Source organism: Giraffa tippelskirchi, chromosome 14 (genome assembly GCF_054371585.1).
Source record: "Giraffa tippelskirchi isolate mGirTip1 chromosome 14, T2T-mGirTip1v1.2.pri, whole genome shotgun sequence".
In the NCBI taxonomy this organism is placed as follows: Eukaryota; Metazoa; Chordata; class Mammalia; order Artiodactyla; family Giraffidae; genus Giraffa; species Giraffa tippelskirchi.
The window spans coordinates 45357019-45374940 of record NC_137288.1 but is presented as its reverse complement, the minus strand read 5'-3'; the positions used below and the strand labels follow the sequence as shown (position 1 = coordinate 45374940).

General features: G+C 42.4%; 1 protein-coding gene across 5 annotated transcripts in view; it reads left to right on the top strand.

The window, feature by feature from the left end:
* The window catches only part of LAMA3 (laminin subunit alpha 3), a 257192-nt gene that overhangs the window by 54632 nt on the left and 184638 nt on the right, over positions 1-17922 (top strand). For all 5 annotated transcript variants that reach the window (XM_081563208.1, XM_081563206.1, XM_081563204.1 and 2 more), the window contains exons 3-6: positions 7194-7311; positions 8300-8418; positions 9943-10113; positions 14067-14158. In XM_081563208.1, the coding sequence (XP_081419334.1) occupies positions 7194-7311; positions 8300-8418; positions 9943-10113; positions 14067-14158 (500 nt within the window). The remainder of the gene's footprint in view (positions 1-7193; positions 7312-8299; positions 8419-9942; positions 10114-14066; positions 14159-17922) is intronic.

The window sequence follows — 17922 nt, the reverse complement described above, 5'->3', positions numbered from 1 at the left end:
GAAATCTGTGCTACTTCAAAGAACAGGAGGAGGAATTATGAGAAAAAATTTTCAAGACAGCGAGGAAACATGCAGTGGCCAGAACTTGTTAGCAATGCAATGTGTTTTCTCTTAAGGAGATTCTGGGGTGAAGGTTCTTTCACGGGGCGAGAGATTGACCTGGGACCTCTTAAGTCCCTTCCTTTAAGTTTCTGGAATGCTCTACCTTCTCTCAAAGGGGGGCAGGTGCTTTTGGGAAACAGTAAGAGGAGCTGAGGGACATAGTGACTTTCCTCCCAAGCACTCTCTTTCCGATGGTGCCAACGTCTGGATTTCATAGGGCAGGGTGGTGATAAACCCACAAGAAAGAAATGTCCTCGCCAAGCCGTTGGCAGACATGCTGTTTGGACCAGGATTAAAAGGATCTGTTTTCAGGCCAGCAGAGCCGTATTTTTGTCACTGGACTTGATTGTTTAATGGGGATTGTATTTCATTTTGTAAGAAGTTTTCAAACAAGATTACTAAAATGGAGTTTAATTCCACTTGACCTGCATTTTTCTTCTCAATTAAAAAGTTTCTATAACATTCAGTTCAGTTCAGTTCAGTCGCTCATTCGTGTCTGACTCTTTGTGACACCATGGACTGCAACACACTAGGCCTCCCTGTCCATCTATAACATTAGCTCATTAGATAAACTTTTCAACTGGGCATGAGCCTCAAAGGAAATATAATTGTTTGGTTCTGGATTTGGGGACTTATTTTTCATAACTCTTACTTGTATTTTTACATAGATAGTAGGAACATTTGTAATTCAGTTATTTAAAATAAATGTTTTAAAATGTCTCTCTATGGGTTACTTATTAATGACACAGGAAAAGGTAACTTTATAATTGGGAAATCTGGTGGACATCTAAACAAATGGTCAAACATAGCATCAGTGTTAAGAGGACAGCCTGGCATCCTGTATCCCCTGGCATGATGCCACGAGAAGAGGATGTCCCACGGGTAGTAATCCTGCCAAAATGTTTACCCTGAATCAGATCATGAGGAAATAACCAGACACATTCAGATAGGGGAACATTTCTGTGATAGAAAGATGCCAGTACCATAAAAGAAAAATCACAGAACTGCTTTAGATTAAAGGAGACAAGAGATTTGACAAGTAAATGCTATACATAATCCTTGATTGCATCCTGGATTGGAAAAATAAAATGGGCATTTTTAGGAGAATCAGGGAAACTCAAATATCCAATTCAAGATGATATATGATTTTTTTTTTAATGATAAAAATTTGATGGGCATCAAAATGTTGTTTATGTAGAAGAAATGTCCATGTTCTTGGAAGATACATGCTGAAGTATTTAGAGCCGAATCATAATGATATCTGAAATTTGCTTTCAAAGGTTAGAAAAAGGTATATGTGTGTGTGCAGACACAAAAAGAGAGAAAATACAAACGTGGCAAATGTTAACATTAGGTGAATCTAAGTGAAAAGTGTAGGGATATTCATTGTACTGTTCTTTGAGCTTTCCTGTAGGTTTGAGAATTATGCAAAATAGAAAGTCGGAAGAAGCAAATCAGGAAATGCTGCATTGTGGAACAATGTTTATCAAATTATAAAACTGTGATACCAGATTTATTTCACATTATAACTTAAGACTTTTTGAAGGAAGGTGTCCTGTTTAGTTGAGTTAGAAGTTAATTTTGGATGTGCTTTAAATACATTTGCATAATATTTTACAGTTTCACATGTCCCATTTAATAAATTTCATTTCGATTCAATGACATTTATTAAGCACCTACTCTGAGGCAATAGGAGTGATTAAGACACAGAGATGTCAGTCTAGTGGGAATGTCATATGAAAACAGATATATGACACAGAGCTTAACGGTGCTTTTTAAAATGGAGAATGTAAAATTTGTATGAAGTGGATATTCTTGTCCCTCACCTATGTATTAAATATCTTTTATGATTGTTTTATATTATGATTTTATGGACAATGAAATAAAATTGCCAAGTGCTTCAGTGATGGACTTAAGAGTCACAGAACTGATGGGTCAGAGACTTGCTGCTGGAAATTGATTCTTCCCTGCCATTAGCAGGCCACTGCCGAGAACACTTTGGGGCTCACCTCTGTCTCTGTGTTGCCAACGGGTGCCCGCCCCCTCCCCCCAAACTAGGTGGTGACTGCACAACTTTAATACTCAGCCCTTCATTCTTGGCATTCGTTGAACACCTACTACCTGCATCTGGGGAGGAATGAATAGATGCTGGGCTGTAGGAGCTGGAGTCTCAGAGGCTTCAGGGTGATGAGCATGAGGATCAGACAGGGCTGGCTCATCCCACCTTCTCTCCCTGAAGGCTTTTAAGTCAAAGTGCCTTGGGCTGAAGCTTTCCAGGTGGCTCAGTGGTAAAGAATCTGCTTGCCACTGCCAGAGACTCAGGTTTGATCCCTGGGTTGGGGGAAGATCCCCTGGAGGAGAAAATGACAACCCGCTCCAGTATTCTTGCCTAGAGAATCCCATGGACAGAGGAACTTGGCGAGCTGCAATCCATGGGGTTGTAAAGAATTGGACTGAGCGTGCATGCCTTCTTATGATTATTATCTGCTTCATTAAAACATTATTTAGGGATTTCCTTGGTGGTCCTGTGGCTAAGACTTTACACTCCCACTGCAGGGGGCCCGGGTTTGATCCTTGTTTGGGGAACTAGATGCCACATGCCGCAACTAACAGTTTGCATGCCATAATTAAGATGCTGTGCAGCCAAATAAATATATTTTTTAAAACTTTATTTAAAAGACTACTTTGTACCCCCACCTAAATGCTCATCAGCAACATTCAAGCCATCTTAGCTTATCTCATAAACACATGGAGAAAGAATGACCACTCAATCCTTCTCAGTTACTTATCCCTCTTTACTTTATCTCCCAAATATTATTTCTTCAAAAATGCACAGAGTGGCCTTCTCTTTTCTGCTTCGAGTGGCTCCATAGCCTGGTGCTTTCTTGTTTCACCAAGGGCCCTCCTTTACATCCGTGAGTCTCAAGTGTGGCTCATGCTGTTTGAGGTATTTTGAGTGATCAAAGAGCAAACATAAGTAACTGATAATTCGGGTTAACACAAGGAGCCATTTAGAAGGCACAGCATTTAAAACTATCAAGGAGAAGAGAATAAGTCCATTACCTGTTGGCTTAACATACATGAACCCACTGTGAACCCACTCTGGAGGCTGGCTCTCAGTGCTGTCTTGAATCTGTACATTCAGGGGAAGTTGGCGGCCACACAGGAGAGCTTGGCAGGAAACCACTGCCAGTTGAACCGCGGTGGTGGGGAGAGAGAAGCAGAGTCTGTCAGTGCAGATGGACTCAGAAGGAATGAAATGTGGCCTCCCAGTGTCTGGGCACAGAAACAGGTGCTGAGGCATCTCAGAATTAAGTGCGTAAGACAAAAATGGAAGGGAAACATTTGGAGTGGAAAGTCCTATTGGTACATGGTGGGATCCCAGGATTTATTAAACTAGATCCATGTGGAAGGCTCGGGAATACTGTGGTATGTCTTCCCTTGCTGTTAGATGTGGGGTTTTTTAATTTTTATTTTTTAAAATCTTATGGCCACACCACTCAGCATGTGGAATCTTAGTACCTTGGTGATGGTGGTTTAGTTGCTAAGTCATGTCCGACTCTTGCAATCCAATGGACTACAGCCTGCTAAGCTCCTCTGTCCATGGATTCTCCAGGCAAGAATACTGGAGTGGGTTGCCATTTCCTTCTCCAGAGGATCTTCCTGACCAGGAATCGAACCCTGATCTTCCTGTATTGCAGGCAGATTCTTTACCAACTGAGCTATAAGGGAAGCCCTTATAGTTCTTAGTTTCTTGACTAGGGATAAAACCCATGCTCCCTGCATTGGCAGGTCAGAGTCTTAACCACTGGACAGCTAGGGAATTCCCTCAATGTCGGATTTTTAAATGCTATGCTGCTTTCAAGGAATCACGCATTATCTCAGAGTAGGATGAAGCAAAACAAAGAGAGGTTCCCTCTGAACCACCAAGGCTATTTCATTGATGAGAATTTGTGGTAGCAGAAAGTGCAGCTTTGGAAAACCAATGTACTCAGATATCCATCAAGATGTATTATCACATAGTTCCCTACCTCCTGGCTCCCTATAATGGAATCTTAGCCTATTTAGAAATAATGATGTTTAGAGCTCCTCTGACAGTTATTTCCCTCAGGATGAAACAGATCATATATAAGATTGATCAGGTTTGGTGGCATTGCTAATTATCAGTGAGTAGAATATACAAAAGTGCTGGATTTTTACACCTGCAAAATGTGGGCACGTTGTTTCACCTCTCAGAGTCACACTGTCCTCATATGTAAAGTGGAATTAATGAAATTTCACTTTTATTGTGAGAATATTTGTGAGATGCTTAACATATATGGTACCTAGAATATAGCAACCATTAAATCATACACTATTGAATAAATAGTGTCTTAGGGGGCATGCTATGATTATAGTATTCTCATGGAAGAAATTAAGAATGTTTAAACGATTTCTATCCTGAAATGTTTCATTTGTATTCTCTCTTTCTCACATATCTAAAAGCAGTCTTCTTTTGATGTGATCTAAGAGAGATGTGCCGCTTTTTTTGTTTGGTTGTGCTGCATGGCGTGTGGGATCTTAATTCTTAGACCAGGGATCAAACCTCCATCCCCTGCATTGGCAGCACGGAGTCCTAACCACTGGGCCACCAGGGAAGTCCCAAGATGTGTAGTTTTTAAGAGAAACATATCTCTTCTGATTCTTCAAACTGGGAGTTCTCAGATTTCCTATGAATTCCTTCAATATGTAATAATGGTGCATGTCTTCTGGGATTTATTTCTCCTATCTTTAGGGATTGCTTTATGGTTTTTAGAGTACCTTACCATTCTGAATTAGTTTTTCTCCATGAGACTGGATCATTTTTTTCCAAGGATGGGTAGACAATCTGAGAATGTTAATCTGAACCCAGGGAAGCAGATTTTCCAAGATCAAAGAACAAGTGTTTGGGACTAAACCAACTGAACTTAGGATTTCTGTAATTGGTATGACAGTTCTTCCTTCCACTGAGAAGTAAGAAATTGGACATCTTAGAGTGAAGAATAGTCTCTGTGACCAAGAGCAATGGTTCTCAAAGTGTGGTTGAGAACCGGTGTGATTCCTGAGACCTTTTAGGAAGGTCCCCAAGCTAGGAGGTCCTTTTTCCTATCCTGGATCTATGTGAGGCCAAATTTTCTTCCAGTACTTCAACCAAAACATATTACAACAAGTATGAGAATCCAGCTGTCTTCTATGAAGGCAGACATTGAAAGAGATCTTAAAAATGTAAATCAAAGCCACTGTTCTCAGTGTAATTTTTTATGTTTTGAAAAATATATGGTATTTTTCGTAAAATAGGTATTTATGTTAACATTAATGGTTTATTATTTTAAATTAGTTGGTAATAAACATTTTAAATTTTTCTCAGCTTTCATTTTTAATATGGTTCTTATTAATTAATAGACATAGTTCACTTAAAGAAAAGCTTTTTGAAGTCCTCAATAATTTTAAAAATGTTAAGGTGTTCTGAGACTAAAATTTGAGAATCATCATCCTAGAAATTTTGGCTTTGACATCGAGTTTAGAACATTTACAATTAGCTAGTAGTTCTGAGACTTTAAAAAAAAAATGATACCTACCGTACTATTGTATGTGAACAATATAAAAATGAAATCCCTTATTTCCCTCCCCCTAAGGAGTAAAAGGGTCCCGCAGGGTCTGAGTACTGCCTCTCTCTCTAACTAGTTGAACTCATTATTAAAATGGCTGTACTGGGCTAGTTAATAAGGTGACAGAGTCCTCTTTTTTTTTTTTTTTTTTTCTGCTCAAGGTCACACAGTTAATCAGTGGTGAAGTTAGGACTTGAAAACTAGTGGTCCAGTTTCATGGTCCATTCTATTGATAGTTGTGGAAGCCCACTCAAGAAAGCCACAGTGCTGAGTGCTTAATGGTATACTATTCACTCCCAGCAAGAACCCGTGAGAAAATTATAATTGCTTAGGAGATGAGAAAAGCAAGGCTAAATGGTGGTAATCTTGTCCATGGTCATGCTCCTATTAGATGCAGCTATACCAAAATAATAAATCCATACGCATCAAAGGACTAATATATGGAGATTTTTAGGCTTTTTTTTTTTTTATTTTATCTATGCCAAATCCTTCCTGTTCTTTTGTACTTCAAGCTTGTTGCATTTATATCCTCATCAATTTGCCTGATTCTGGAAGGTCCATTCGCCTGCTAAATAAATTTACTTTATCAAATAGGGCTGGCAGAGTTCTCTTCTCAAAGGCACTGTTGAATCTGTCCCCTGGGGTTGGGGATTATGGGGGATGGGGATAATCCTCATTCATTAACATGTTAGCATATTTGTTTAACACCCATGTTCCTTGTCATCCTAGATGAACACATAGATTCTTAGGGTTCACAGGCAAGCCAGATGAGTTTTGAGGGAAGGGGCAGCAGTAGCTTGCAAGGACTCCTGGAGTCCATCACTGAGGCATGCTGGGATTCCAGGGTGGGAGGCTAAAGAATCTGGACCAATGCTGCATTTCATCTCATTCATACCTTGGCATTATCCTGGCCGTGGGCAAAGAGTGATGAGGATGAACAAGAAAATCAATGAGAGGGAGAGAAATCAGGAGAAGAGGTGATGAATGGAGATGACACAGGAGTCAGAGATGCTCCTCTCTACCATGCAGCTGCTTAGGTCTCATCCTGCAACCATGAGCTCTCCAAGACCTGGATCAGGGCCGTGTCACTCCTGGGAGATGCTTAGAGCTGTACTGTCTTCTCCAGGTCTTGGAAGAGTTTAGCATATGATGACCGTTGTTGGACATCAGACATCTCTGAATGTACAGACTTGAAGGTGCTGTGTAGGTTGGTTGAAATTCAAGGGTATAATGATTAAGATGTGACAAAGATTAATGTATAGATTCAGTGGAGGAAGGAAAATGATGACTTTGGATGTGAAGATGTTAAGCTAGAGAGGTCCAGTCGGCAGTTAGAAATGGCACCTGGATCTCGGGAGGGGTGTGGCTAGATGCGTCAGCTTGGGAACCAGCATCCCATAGAGATGGTGGAGGGTTTGGATAGACAAGGTGAGTTGAATAACTGTTTATCTTTTGCTCTATCAGCTTTTCCAGGTGGCCTATGTTTTAATCAAATTTGCCAATTCTCCTCGCCCTGATCTTTGGGTCTTGGAAAGATCTGTTGACTTTGGAAGCACCTACTCACCTTGGCAATATTTTGCTCGTAAGTAGTCTTGCCTACCATGTTATGAGGGGTTTGAATTATTTGCAGCAGATCAAGACTGTGGGTTTAACTAGAAAGTTAACCTTTCAGTGTGGCATGTCAGGGGCTGGTCTGTTTTAACTTTCTAGCTTACCCTTGGAACATCCGTTTCTCAAGCATGTGTGCATGAGTACCAGGGATACACATGTATAACTGGGGTTGAAACACCTCTTATGATAATGGTTCTTGCTACTGTTCAGGGGGAAGCAGTGTATCTATAGGGCTTCCCAGGTGGTGCTTGTGGTAGAGAACTTGCCTGCCAACGCAGGAGACATAAGACATGTGGGTTTGATCCCTGGGTCAGGAAGATCCCCTGGAGGAGGGCATGGTAACCCACTCCGGTATTCTTGCCTGAAGAATCCCATGGACAGAGGAGCCTGGTGGGCTGCAGTCCATGGGGTCGCAAAGACTTGGGGCACAACTGAAGTGACTTAGCATGCATGTACGCAGTGTATCTGTAACTGGGAAAAAGCTTCATTCCATTTCCTTTTACGTAGAACTAGGAAGTAAGTTCCATCTTTATGGATCCTGCCTTTTCACGTTCTTTACCTTGACCTTGTCATCTTCACTAATGAAGAATCTCTGAGTCTCTGAACCCTATGATGAATTGAAGTGGACCAGAATCTTGCTATAAAGGCATTGGGTTTTCCAGGAATGCTCCTTAAAGGGTAAACTTGTCTAAGGAAGAGTGAAGCTTTAGAAAGAAATCTTCAGACTATTCCTGTTGAAAGTCGCAACAGGGCATTCAGTGGCCAATATTTAAGTGGCCTGAAATGGCTTGGTTTTTCTTTCATGAATTAAGAATTTCATTCTAAGAGTCTGCCTAAATATCGTAAACGCTTCTCTGGTCTTTCCCTTTCTGTGTATTTTCTTAAGGAAACATAAGATTTCTTAAGAAATTTAAAAGAGGACAATATTTTATTGTACAATATTAACGTTTCCTTCCTAGATTCTAAAGTAGACTGTTTGGAACAGTTTGGGCAGGAAGCAAACAGGGCTATCACTCGAGATGATGATGTACTTTGTACTACGGAATATTCCCGGATTGTGCCATTGGAAAATGGTGAGGTAAGTAGCTTTGAGAGGCCTTGAGAGATAAGACTTAAATATGAACATGAAGATGCACATTTTTTTATAATTGTGAAACTTGCATTTTCAAGGAAATCTAACGTAGATGGAAAGAAACCATGTTGAAGACGCCCAGATTGAGTTGCTGGAAATTCTTTTTTTTTTTTTTTAATTGAACTATAATTGACATTGGAAATTCTATTTGAGGTCTTTGATTTTTCTTGGGAAGTCAGGATTCTGAATCCAAGGCCCATAGGTCTTAGACTCTTTTTCTGTTGGAATATTTAAAAAGTGGATCACTGGTGATTGCGGTGAAGACCCCCTCCCACTGCTTCACAAACACTTTATCTCCCATAGGAGTAGGGGGATAAGGGGTGGTGGCAGAGCTAACCCTGATCCTTTTTGGCAGGATGGGTGTCATTTGTCGGGGAGGGTTGCATGTGTTCCTTGTGAAGTCAGCCAAGCTATTGTTAGGGAAGATGAGAAAATAGCGTGGTAGGAATCAGAAGAATTCCATGGAGTGAGTTTCAACTGAGCGTCTTTAAAGGGTGTCAGTCTCATTCTCCTTAGAAAGGGAGATCTTTCTTGAGCAGCTGTATCCAATATCTTCCAGGGATGGGTCAGTGGCTCATGTCTTAATGAATGGTTGGGACTTGTACTTCATCTCCTCAAGCTTTAAAACAAAACGTGGGTGGTCCAGTGGTAAAGAATTCACTTGCCAATGCAGGGGACATGGGTGTGACCTCTGGTCTGGGAAGATTTCACATGCCCCGGGGCAACTAAGCCTGTTTGCTGCAACTACTGAGCCCCCACTGCAGAGCATGTGCACTGCAACAAGAGAAGCCACTGCAATGAGAAGCCCTCACACCACAGCTAGAGAAAGCCCCTGCGCAGCAACAAAGAAGCAGTGAGTCATAAATAAATAAATTCAAAAATATAAAAAAAAGATAAACAAAACCTGGGTTTTGAATAGATTTCCTTGTCCCCTTCACTGTTTATATCCAGAGACTTCCTTTTTTCAACATCATTTAGGTTTTTAGATTACTTTAGCTTCCTTTCTTGAATGCAGCTTGACAAAAATTGTTTCCTTATATTCATAGATTTTAACATTATACTTTCAACGTCTCATAGTGTTTATAGCTCCACAACATGGATACAGCAAAGGGTTTGTGAATGGAAATGATTTACAGAACCCAAGAGCCCAGGTTTTGAAACATCGAATGACTCAAAGAAAACAAGAGTTTTGGAGCTTTAGTTGTATGTGTGCTAAATTACTTTAGTTATGTCTGATTCTTTGTGGACTGTAGCCCACCAGGCTCCTCTGTCCATAGGATTCTCCGGGCAAGAATACTAGGGTGGGTTGCTGTGCCCTCCTTCAGGGGATCTTCCCGACCCAAGGATTGAACCTGCATCTCCTACATCTCCTGCATTGGCAGGCAGGTTCTTTACCACTAGCGCCACCTGGGAAGTCTTTAATAAAAGGACTTTTTTCTCCTCTCTGTGTGTGTGTGGTGGTCCTTTTAGGTTGTGGTGTCCTTGATAAATGGTCGACCAGGTGCGAAAAATTTTACTTTCTCTCACGCCCTGAGGGAGTTCACCAAGGCCACAAACATCCGCCTGCGTTTTCTCCGAACCAACACCCTTCTTGGACACCTCATCTCCAAAGCGCAGAGAGATCCAACTGTCACCCGGTGGGTGAGTAGTGCTCTTCAGCGCCAGGACAGCAGCTTTTGGTACTTTGTTCGCTTGTTGAATTCATTGCCTCCAACTCTTTCAAGTAAGTTTTTTTTTTTTTTTTTCCAAATTGGAGTTTAGTTGCTTCACAATGTTGTGTTAGTTTCTGCTGTGCAGCCAAGTGGATCAGTTTTATATGTACATAATCCCCTCTTTTTTAGATTTCCTTCCTATTTAGGTCATCACAGAGCATTGAATAATGTTCCCTGCGTGCTACAGTAGTTCTCATAGTTACCTATTTTACACATAGTAGTATATATACTACTCAACCCCAATCTCCCGATTTATCCCACCTCCCCATTCCCCCCTTGGATGTTTGTGTGTTTGTTCTCTACATCTGTGCTTTCAAGTAAACTTTACAGCCAGTAATGTCATAGGCGTGGGAGTTGTTCTTGTTGGAAATATGAGATGTAGTTTAAAAGTTTGGCTGTTAGAGACAAATCATCATATTCAAAGAAAATGAAAGGCGAAAGATGACAGCCATCCTGGTATTAGTCTGCTGTTATAACAAATAGTCCCCAAGTGCCAGAAATGAATACAATAAAGGTTTAGTTTTTGCTCATGTCACGGTCTGATATGGGGTCAGCAGAAGAGATCAGTTCCACATGGTCATTCAGGGACCCGGGCTGTTTCTGTGTAGAGCCACAGCCATCCTAGGATGTTGGGCCCCAGGTCCTCCTCGCATTCCCTGCACCTGGTCAGCTGATGAGGGAAAAGAGAGCACAGGGAGGATGAGTCTCCTAATGACACAGCTCACTGCCATTGGCAGGAACTGGTTGTGGGGCCCCTTGGAGATGCAGGAGGCTGGGTAATGCAATGGAGAAAAGCAAGGGGTGCAAGAATTGGTGAGCATCAGTACTCTCTGCTAGTGTTAGGTGGCCATCCCTCACTCTTAGTGTCAGGACAGTCCCCTGACTCCTGGGCACAGAGGGAACCAGCAGAATAAATGTCCCTAGTTCATTCTCCTTCCATCCTCTGATCCCTTCCCCGGGCCTCCCAGTGGTCAAATCCAGCAAAAGGCTGAAGGAAAAGAGACCCTTGTCATCCCACAAAGTTCAGCCCCTGGGCAAAAGGGCAGGATGGAGAGGGGTACATGGTGGACTTGGGAGGGTGAATGGAAGATGCCAGCTCTATTTTATAGAGTCTGGCTTCTTGTGTAGGTAAGTCAGAGAGCTGGGAAAGGAAGGGAGAGAGAAAACTCAAGTTTCGCTACAGTCTTGAGCGTTTTCCCAAAAGGCCAGTCCTCTGGAGTGTGGGCGGCCTGTTTCCTACAATTTCAGCCCCCTTAGCTGCCTCTGAGCTGCTGTACGCGGAAACTACAACTGGATCCGAGGGTGGAGTTTACAAGGGAATCCCGGGCTTTCTGATCAACTGTAGCCAGACTGTGCTTCCATTCCTCTACATTTGGAGCCTCACCACAAATGTCCTCACCACATTTTTTGGGTTTTTTTGTCTTTTTGAGGGCTGTAAGGATACTCATATGTATGTGGATTTCTTTTCACTTAGATGAATGTAGTCTTCTCTATCAGGTAATTTTTAATTGAAGTGTGATTGGTTTACCACGTTGTGTTGGTTTCTGCTATATCATGAAGTGAATCAGCTGTACGTATACATAGATCCCCTCCCTCTTGGGCTTCGCTCCCACCCCCCCACCCCACCCCTCTAGGTCATCACAGAGCACTAAGTTGAGTTCCCTGGCATACAGCAGCTTCCCACTAGCTCTCTGTTTTACACCTGGTAGTGTATATACGTCAGTCCTGCTCTCCAAATTCTTCCCACCCTCCCGTTCCCACACTGTGTCCACATGTCTGTTGTCTGCATTGGTGTTTCTCTTCCAAAAGTCCATGGACAGATGAATGGATAAAGAAGATGTGGTACAGGTATACAATGGAGTGTTACTCAGCCATATAAAGGAACAAAATTGGGTCATTTGTAGAGATGTGGATGGGTCTAGAGTTTGTCATACAGAGTGAAGTAAGTCAGAAAGAGAAAAATAAATATTGTATATTAACACATATATGTGGAACCTAGAAAAGTGGTACAAATGAACCTACTAAGTAATTTTTTATGGCGTGCACCGCCTATTTAATCCCCCTTCCCCAGTCTAGGTTGCTTCTTTAAGTCGAGGAGCCCAGAATACCAGCTGTCCTGTTACATGTATCACGTGTGCAGCTGAGTGAAGGCAGATGGCGGGCTTCCCTCTTACCGTTGTTGCACTAACCCGTGTGCAGAGAGAAACTTCTGTGGTGAAACCTTCTGAGTGTGCACTTGTCGCAGAAAGCTCTCCAACACTGCATTTATCTGTATTGACAAGAGGGGCTGTTAATGTCTTCAGACTAAGTAAGACATGGCCAGGAAGCTAAGACACCTCAGCTTTTAGTGAGGAGATGAGAACAGAGCCCCAACTTGGAGTGAGTGAGGAGGTTTAGGATGACTAACCTCAGCGACAACTAACAGATACAAAGCCCCTCTTATCCTGTGAGTTCAAAGACTTGCTCCCTGACAGATATTCTCGCTGGTGACATCATCTCAGTGAGAAAGATTATTTTACACCTCCCACCCCTGAATTCCTTACTGAATCCTGTGCATCTCCGGCCAAGGGAAGGAAGGCAGCTGGCAGATAGTGCCACCCATTGTCATGAGTGGAGAGACTCCAGCTATGCTAGAAACGTGCCCTATCCATGAGATGGCCACCCATATGGCTGGACTGGTTTAGGGGACGAGCCTCAGCTGGGTCTGCAGCTGTCTGGCCTTTTGGAGCTTGAACCTCTGCCTGTGGCTTTATTCACCCTGATGTAGGCAGGGGGACGTCCACAACTGCTGGTGGGCCCTGCCAGTCTCAGCACTGTATCTAATCCATCTTGGTGAATATTGTTCTCCTTTCCTGGAACCTGCACACAGTTGGTGCCAGATGTTTGATACAAGAATTATGTTTTTGGTAAATAGATAATGTGCAGTATATTGTGCAATATATGGAACTCAGCTTTACATTAAAAAAAGAGAGAGAAACTAGGAAGCAGGCAATCCCTTTCCCAAAAGCCACAGGTGTGCTTCTTTGCCAAGGTAATTTTTCTTCATGCATTTAAAACATTTAATTAAAAACTTTTTAAAGTTTATTTTTATTTTTAAAGATTTTTTTAATGTGGACCATTTTTAAAGTCTTTACTAAATTCGTTACGGTATTGTTTCTGTTCTGTGTTTTGGCTTTTTGGTCGTGAAGCATGTGGAATCTTAGCTCCCCAATCAGGGATCAAACCCGTGCCCCTTGAATTGGAAGTTGAAGGCTGAACCACTGGACTGCCAGGGAAGTCCCAATTATTTTTTATAATGTAACAATTTTTGATCATTAGTCAAGACACCTATACCATTTTTTTCATTTATTTTAATTTTTTTGTCTTTTGACCACGTAGCATGTGGGATCTTAGTTCCCCGACCTGGGATTGAACCCACATCCCCTGCACTGGAAGACAGAGTCTTAACCACTGGACTGCCAGGGACGTCCCAATTATTTTTTATAATATAACAAGTATAGTTCGTTAGTCATGACAACTGTACCATTTTATTTATCTGTTTTTATTTTTTTTGTCTTTTGACCACGTGGCATGTGAGATCTTAGTTCTGCGACCAGGGATTGAACCCACGTCCCCTGTATTGGCTGCACGGAGTCATAACTACTGGACCGCCAGGGTATTTTTTAAAAAATGGACAGATTCAGCAGGGTGCTATTACATTTGGTTGCAGAATGTATTTCTTTTGTAAGAAAAGTTACATTCAAATGTGGCTCCTTTTTGTGCTGAGGTAGGCTTAGGAGACAGGATGGAAGGGAAGAGGGTCAGTACAGGTGTGCGTTAAAGATTAGTAAAGTCTATGTTGGGGCTTAGTAAAACTGACATGTTCTGTTTTCTGTTCTATAGTATTATTACAGCATAAAGGATATCAGCATCGGTGGGCGGTGTGTTTGTAACGGCCATGCTGAAGTGTGCAATGCAAACAATCCTGAAAAACTGTGAGTACCTTGTACAGATTTTTTTAGCTTTCTATGAATGTCTAATTGTTTCAGTGGTGTTTGCATCCTATTAAATACTTCTAAGTTCCTTCCCTCAACAGGAATGTTTCAACATCAACATGAAGATGATGTGTGTGTCTCCTCTCCTCCATCCCAACACCCCCTTTCCCACCCTGGCTCCAGATGGTGCCCCAGGCAGCCACAGACAATTGAGTACAGTTGGCAGGAGAAATGTTTGTCATCCCTGGTGTATGCTTTCAAATCCTTTTTCACCTTTAAAATTGTAGTAAAATACATATAAAGTTTACCATCTTAACCATTCTTAAGTGACTTCCCTGGTGGCTCAGATGGTAAAGCATCTGCCTACAATGTGGGAGACCCGGGTTCGATCCCTGGGTCGGGAAGGCCCCCTGGAAAAGGAAATGGCAACCCACTCCAGTACTCTTGCCTAGAAAATCCCATGGATGGAGGAGCCTGGTAGGCTACAGTCCATGGGGTCGCAAAGAGTCAGATATGAAAATACATATAAAGTTTACCATCCTAACCATTCTTAAGTGGGGGTGGTTTAAGTTCACTGGTGTTCAGTACATTCATGGTTGTGCAGCCAACCTGCAGAACTCTTTTCATTTTGCAGAACTGAGGCTCTTTACACACTAAACAACACCTCTGCATTCTTTCCTCTCACAACCTCTGGCAACACCATTCTACTTTCTGTCTCTATGAATTTGTCTACTCTGAGTGTCTCATAGAAGACACAATATTGTCTCTTTGTGACTGGTTTATTTCACTTAGTCTGATGTCCTCATAGCATGTGTCAGAATTTCCTTCCTTTTTAAGACTGAATAATATTTCATTATGTACACTGCATTTTGCTTACCCATTCATCTGTTGATGGACACAGGTCACTGCCACCTTTTAGCTGTTGTGAATAATTCTGCTATCAACGTGAGTGTAACTCTGGTTTGCTCTTAATTGAGGCGTATTTCACATATAACAAGATGCGTGGATCTCAAATATTGTGTTCTGCAGTTGTATGTATGTGTGTGCTCAGTCGTGTCCAACTCTTTGTGACCCCACGGACTGTAGCCCACCAAACTCCTCTGTCTATGGTATTTTTCAGGCAAGAATACTGGAGTGGGTTGCCATTTCCTCCTCCAGGGGAGCTTCCCAATCAAGAGATCGAAACTGTCTCTCTGCAATTGTATGCACTCACATTATCACTTCTAGAAGGATACTCTGAAGGGCCTGAAATGACCAGACGCTAGATATAGTAATGTTTGTCTCTCAGTGTTTTATTTAAAGTGTTCAATTCCCCATAGCAGCATTTAGCAGGGGTACATTTTACTGTTAGTCAAATTCAAGTTTGTGCATTGTAAGGCCTAGCTACATGTTTGGGCAGAGGTGCCAGCTACCAGCTTACGTGGTAAGTTGGTGATGCCCTTCTGCCCGATCAGAAACAATCTCTAATGCCATCAGTTCCCCTTCCAGGATCAGGTGGTACTTTCTGAGATAGCACTGTGAATCTATTGACCGACCAGTCTTTAATCAGTAAGGGTTTGCTTATTAATGATTAAATATCCCTGCCATGTAACCTCCGGAACAGTTGGGCTCTCAGACACTAGAAGCTGGATCAGGGAAGTCTGGAGTTGGAAGAGAAGGAGAAGAGAGTTCACTGTAGGTCTCTGAGCCTGAGACAAAGTGGTGCCCTGTGGGAGAGGAGGAGAAGTCATTGGAGAGAGGCTGAGCTTTTCATTTGGAAGAGCTGCTGGCCCTGTGGCCTTGGCAGACCTGCAGGGGTTCTGCACTCCACAGTGAGTTGCTCCCGGCGTGTGTCATTGGACAAAATATCTCTCTGTCCCTCAGTGAGAGGCTCAGAGTGCCACTGGTCTAAACTGCCTTGCTTCCCTGTCTGCTGGTTGGCTTCTGCCCAACAGGCTGACCTGCATGGATGATTCATGGAGGCCTCTGTGAATAGAAAAAAAAATTATGTTCAAGGGGATTCAATGACCTAAAGGAGGGAGCCATGGCTGGGCAATCAGAAATCAAGCAGAACCCATGGCAAGGCAAAAGAGGACTTTAATCAAGCATGGATACTAGGCTGACTTTGATGTCTGGAAACGTGGAAGGGTCATGGATTTAACTCTGAGCTTCCTAGCAGTCAACTCAAAAAGAGAAACCTGCTCAGTTTCATATTTCCCTATGATCATAATCTAAAAAGTATCAGTTGTGTAGAAGAAGGTGAATGTTGACACTGGGGCCAGATGAGAAGTATACCTGGAGGTGGCTGGAGTGGTCATGAAGAGGATTCTCCAGTCAACAATATATTCAGTAACATCCTTCCAACAGGCACAGGGATAAATTTTCTACATCAGTCATCAGCCTGGGCTGAGAGAGAATCAGCAAAAGCAATTATTTGGGGTTGATGATATGATTCAGACAGGTTCCCAGCTCTCTCTTCTTTTTCTGTACTCAATATGGATCTCCCTATGAGAGTAGTTGGGCACTTCACTGGTGGTCCAATGGTAAAGAATCTGCCTGCTAATGCAGGGGACACAGGTTCGATCCCTGGTCAGGGAAGATTCCACGTGCTGAGGAGCAGCTAAGCCTGTGCATCTCGGCTGCTAAGCCTGCACTCTAGAGCCTGGGAGCTTCAACAAAAGAAGCCACTGCAATGAGAGGCCTGAGCATCGCAATGAAGAGTAACTCCCGCTCACCAGCACTAGAGAAAAGCCTGCACACAATAATGAAGACCCACCGCTGCCAAAAATAAATAAATATTTTTTTTAAAAAAGAGAGAGTAGTTGGATTCCACAATAAACTTCCCCTCCAGAAAAAGAAAAAAAAGAATAAATAATACTGTATGTTCTTTAAGCAGTTTTCCCTAAACATTTGTTCAGTCCAGCTTCAGCAAATATCTCATTGGCAATGAGCTGAAAGTGCATCTCTGACCAAAACCTGTTTGGACACCAGCTATTCTGTGCTGCCAGTTAAATCTGTGTCCATCTGCTTTAACAGGCAGCTGAGTTGGGAGAGGGATGACGCCTTTTCTTAGGAGAGTAACCTTCCCATCTCCCCTGGGAAGGATTAATGGGATCCCCATGGGCACAACCAAGAGTTTTCTTAGACTCTGTTTTGAATCCTCTTTCAAGCACAGATGAAGGGAAGCTCAGAGCTGAGAGTTCTAATTCAGTGCCACGACTATAGCTATTTCATTTAAGCCTAGAAACGTTTTAAGGCACGTCAATAGTGGAAAACCTATGACAAACCTAGACAGCGTATTAAAAAGCAGACACATTAAAAAAAAAAAAAAAAGGCAGACAACACATCCCTTTGCCAACAAAGTTTCGTATAGTCAAAGCTATGGTTTTGCCAGTAATCATGGATGGATGTGAAAGTTGCGCTATAAAGAAGGCTGAGCACCAAAGAACAGATGCTTTCAAATTGTGGTGCTGGAGAAGACACTCGAGAGTCCCGTGGACTGCAAGGACAGCAAACCAGTCAGTTCAACCCTGAATATTCATTGGAAGTGTTGTAGCCACGCGTTCCAGGAAACAAACTCACTCAGAAGGACAATGCAGATAGTGGAGTGCAGATTATTACATCGGCGGGCCCAAGGCAGAGTCTCCTCTTAGCCAAGGAGCCCGACCAGTTTTTGTGAAACCTTATATACCCTAAGTGTACGTGCTCAAACCCACCTCCCCAAATTCTCTGAAACTAGTCTGAACAAAGGAAAAGAAAGATACAATCAGAGTTAATCCGTGATT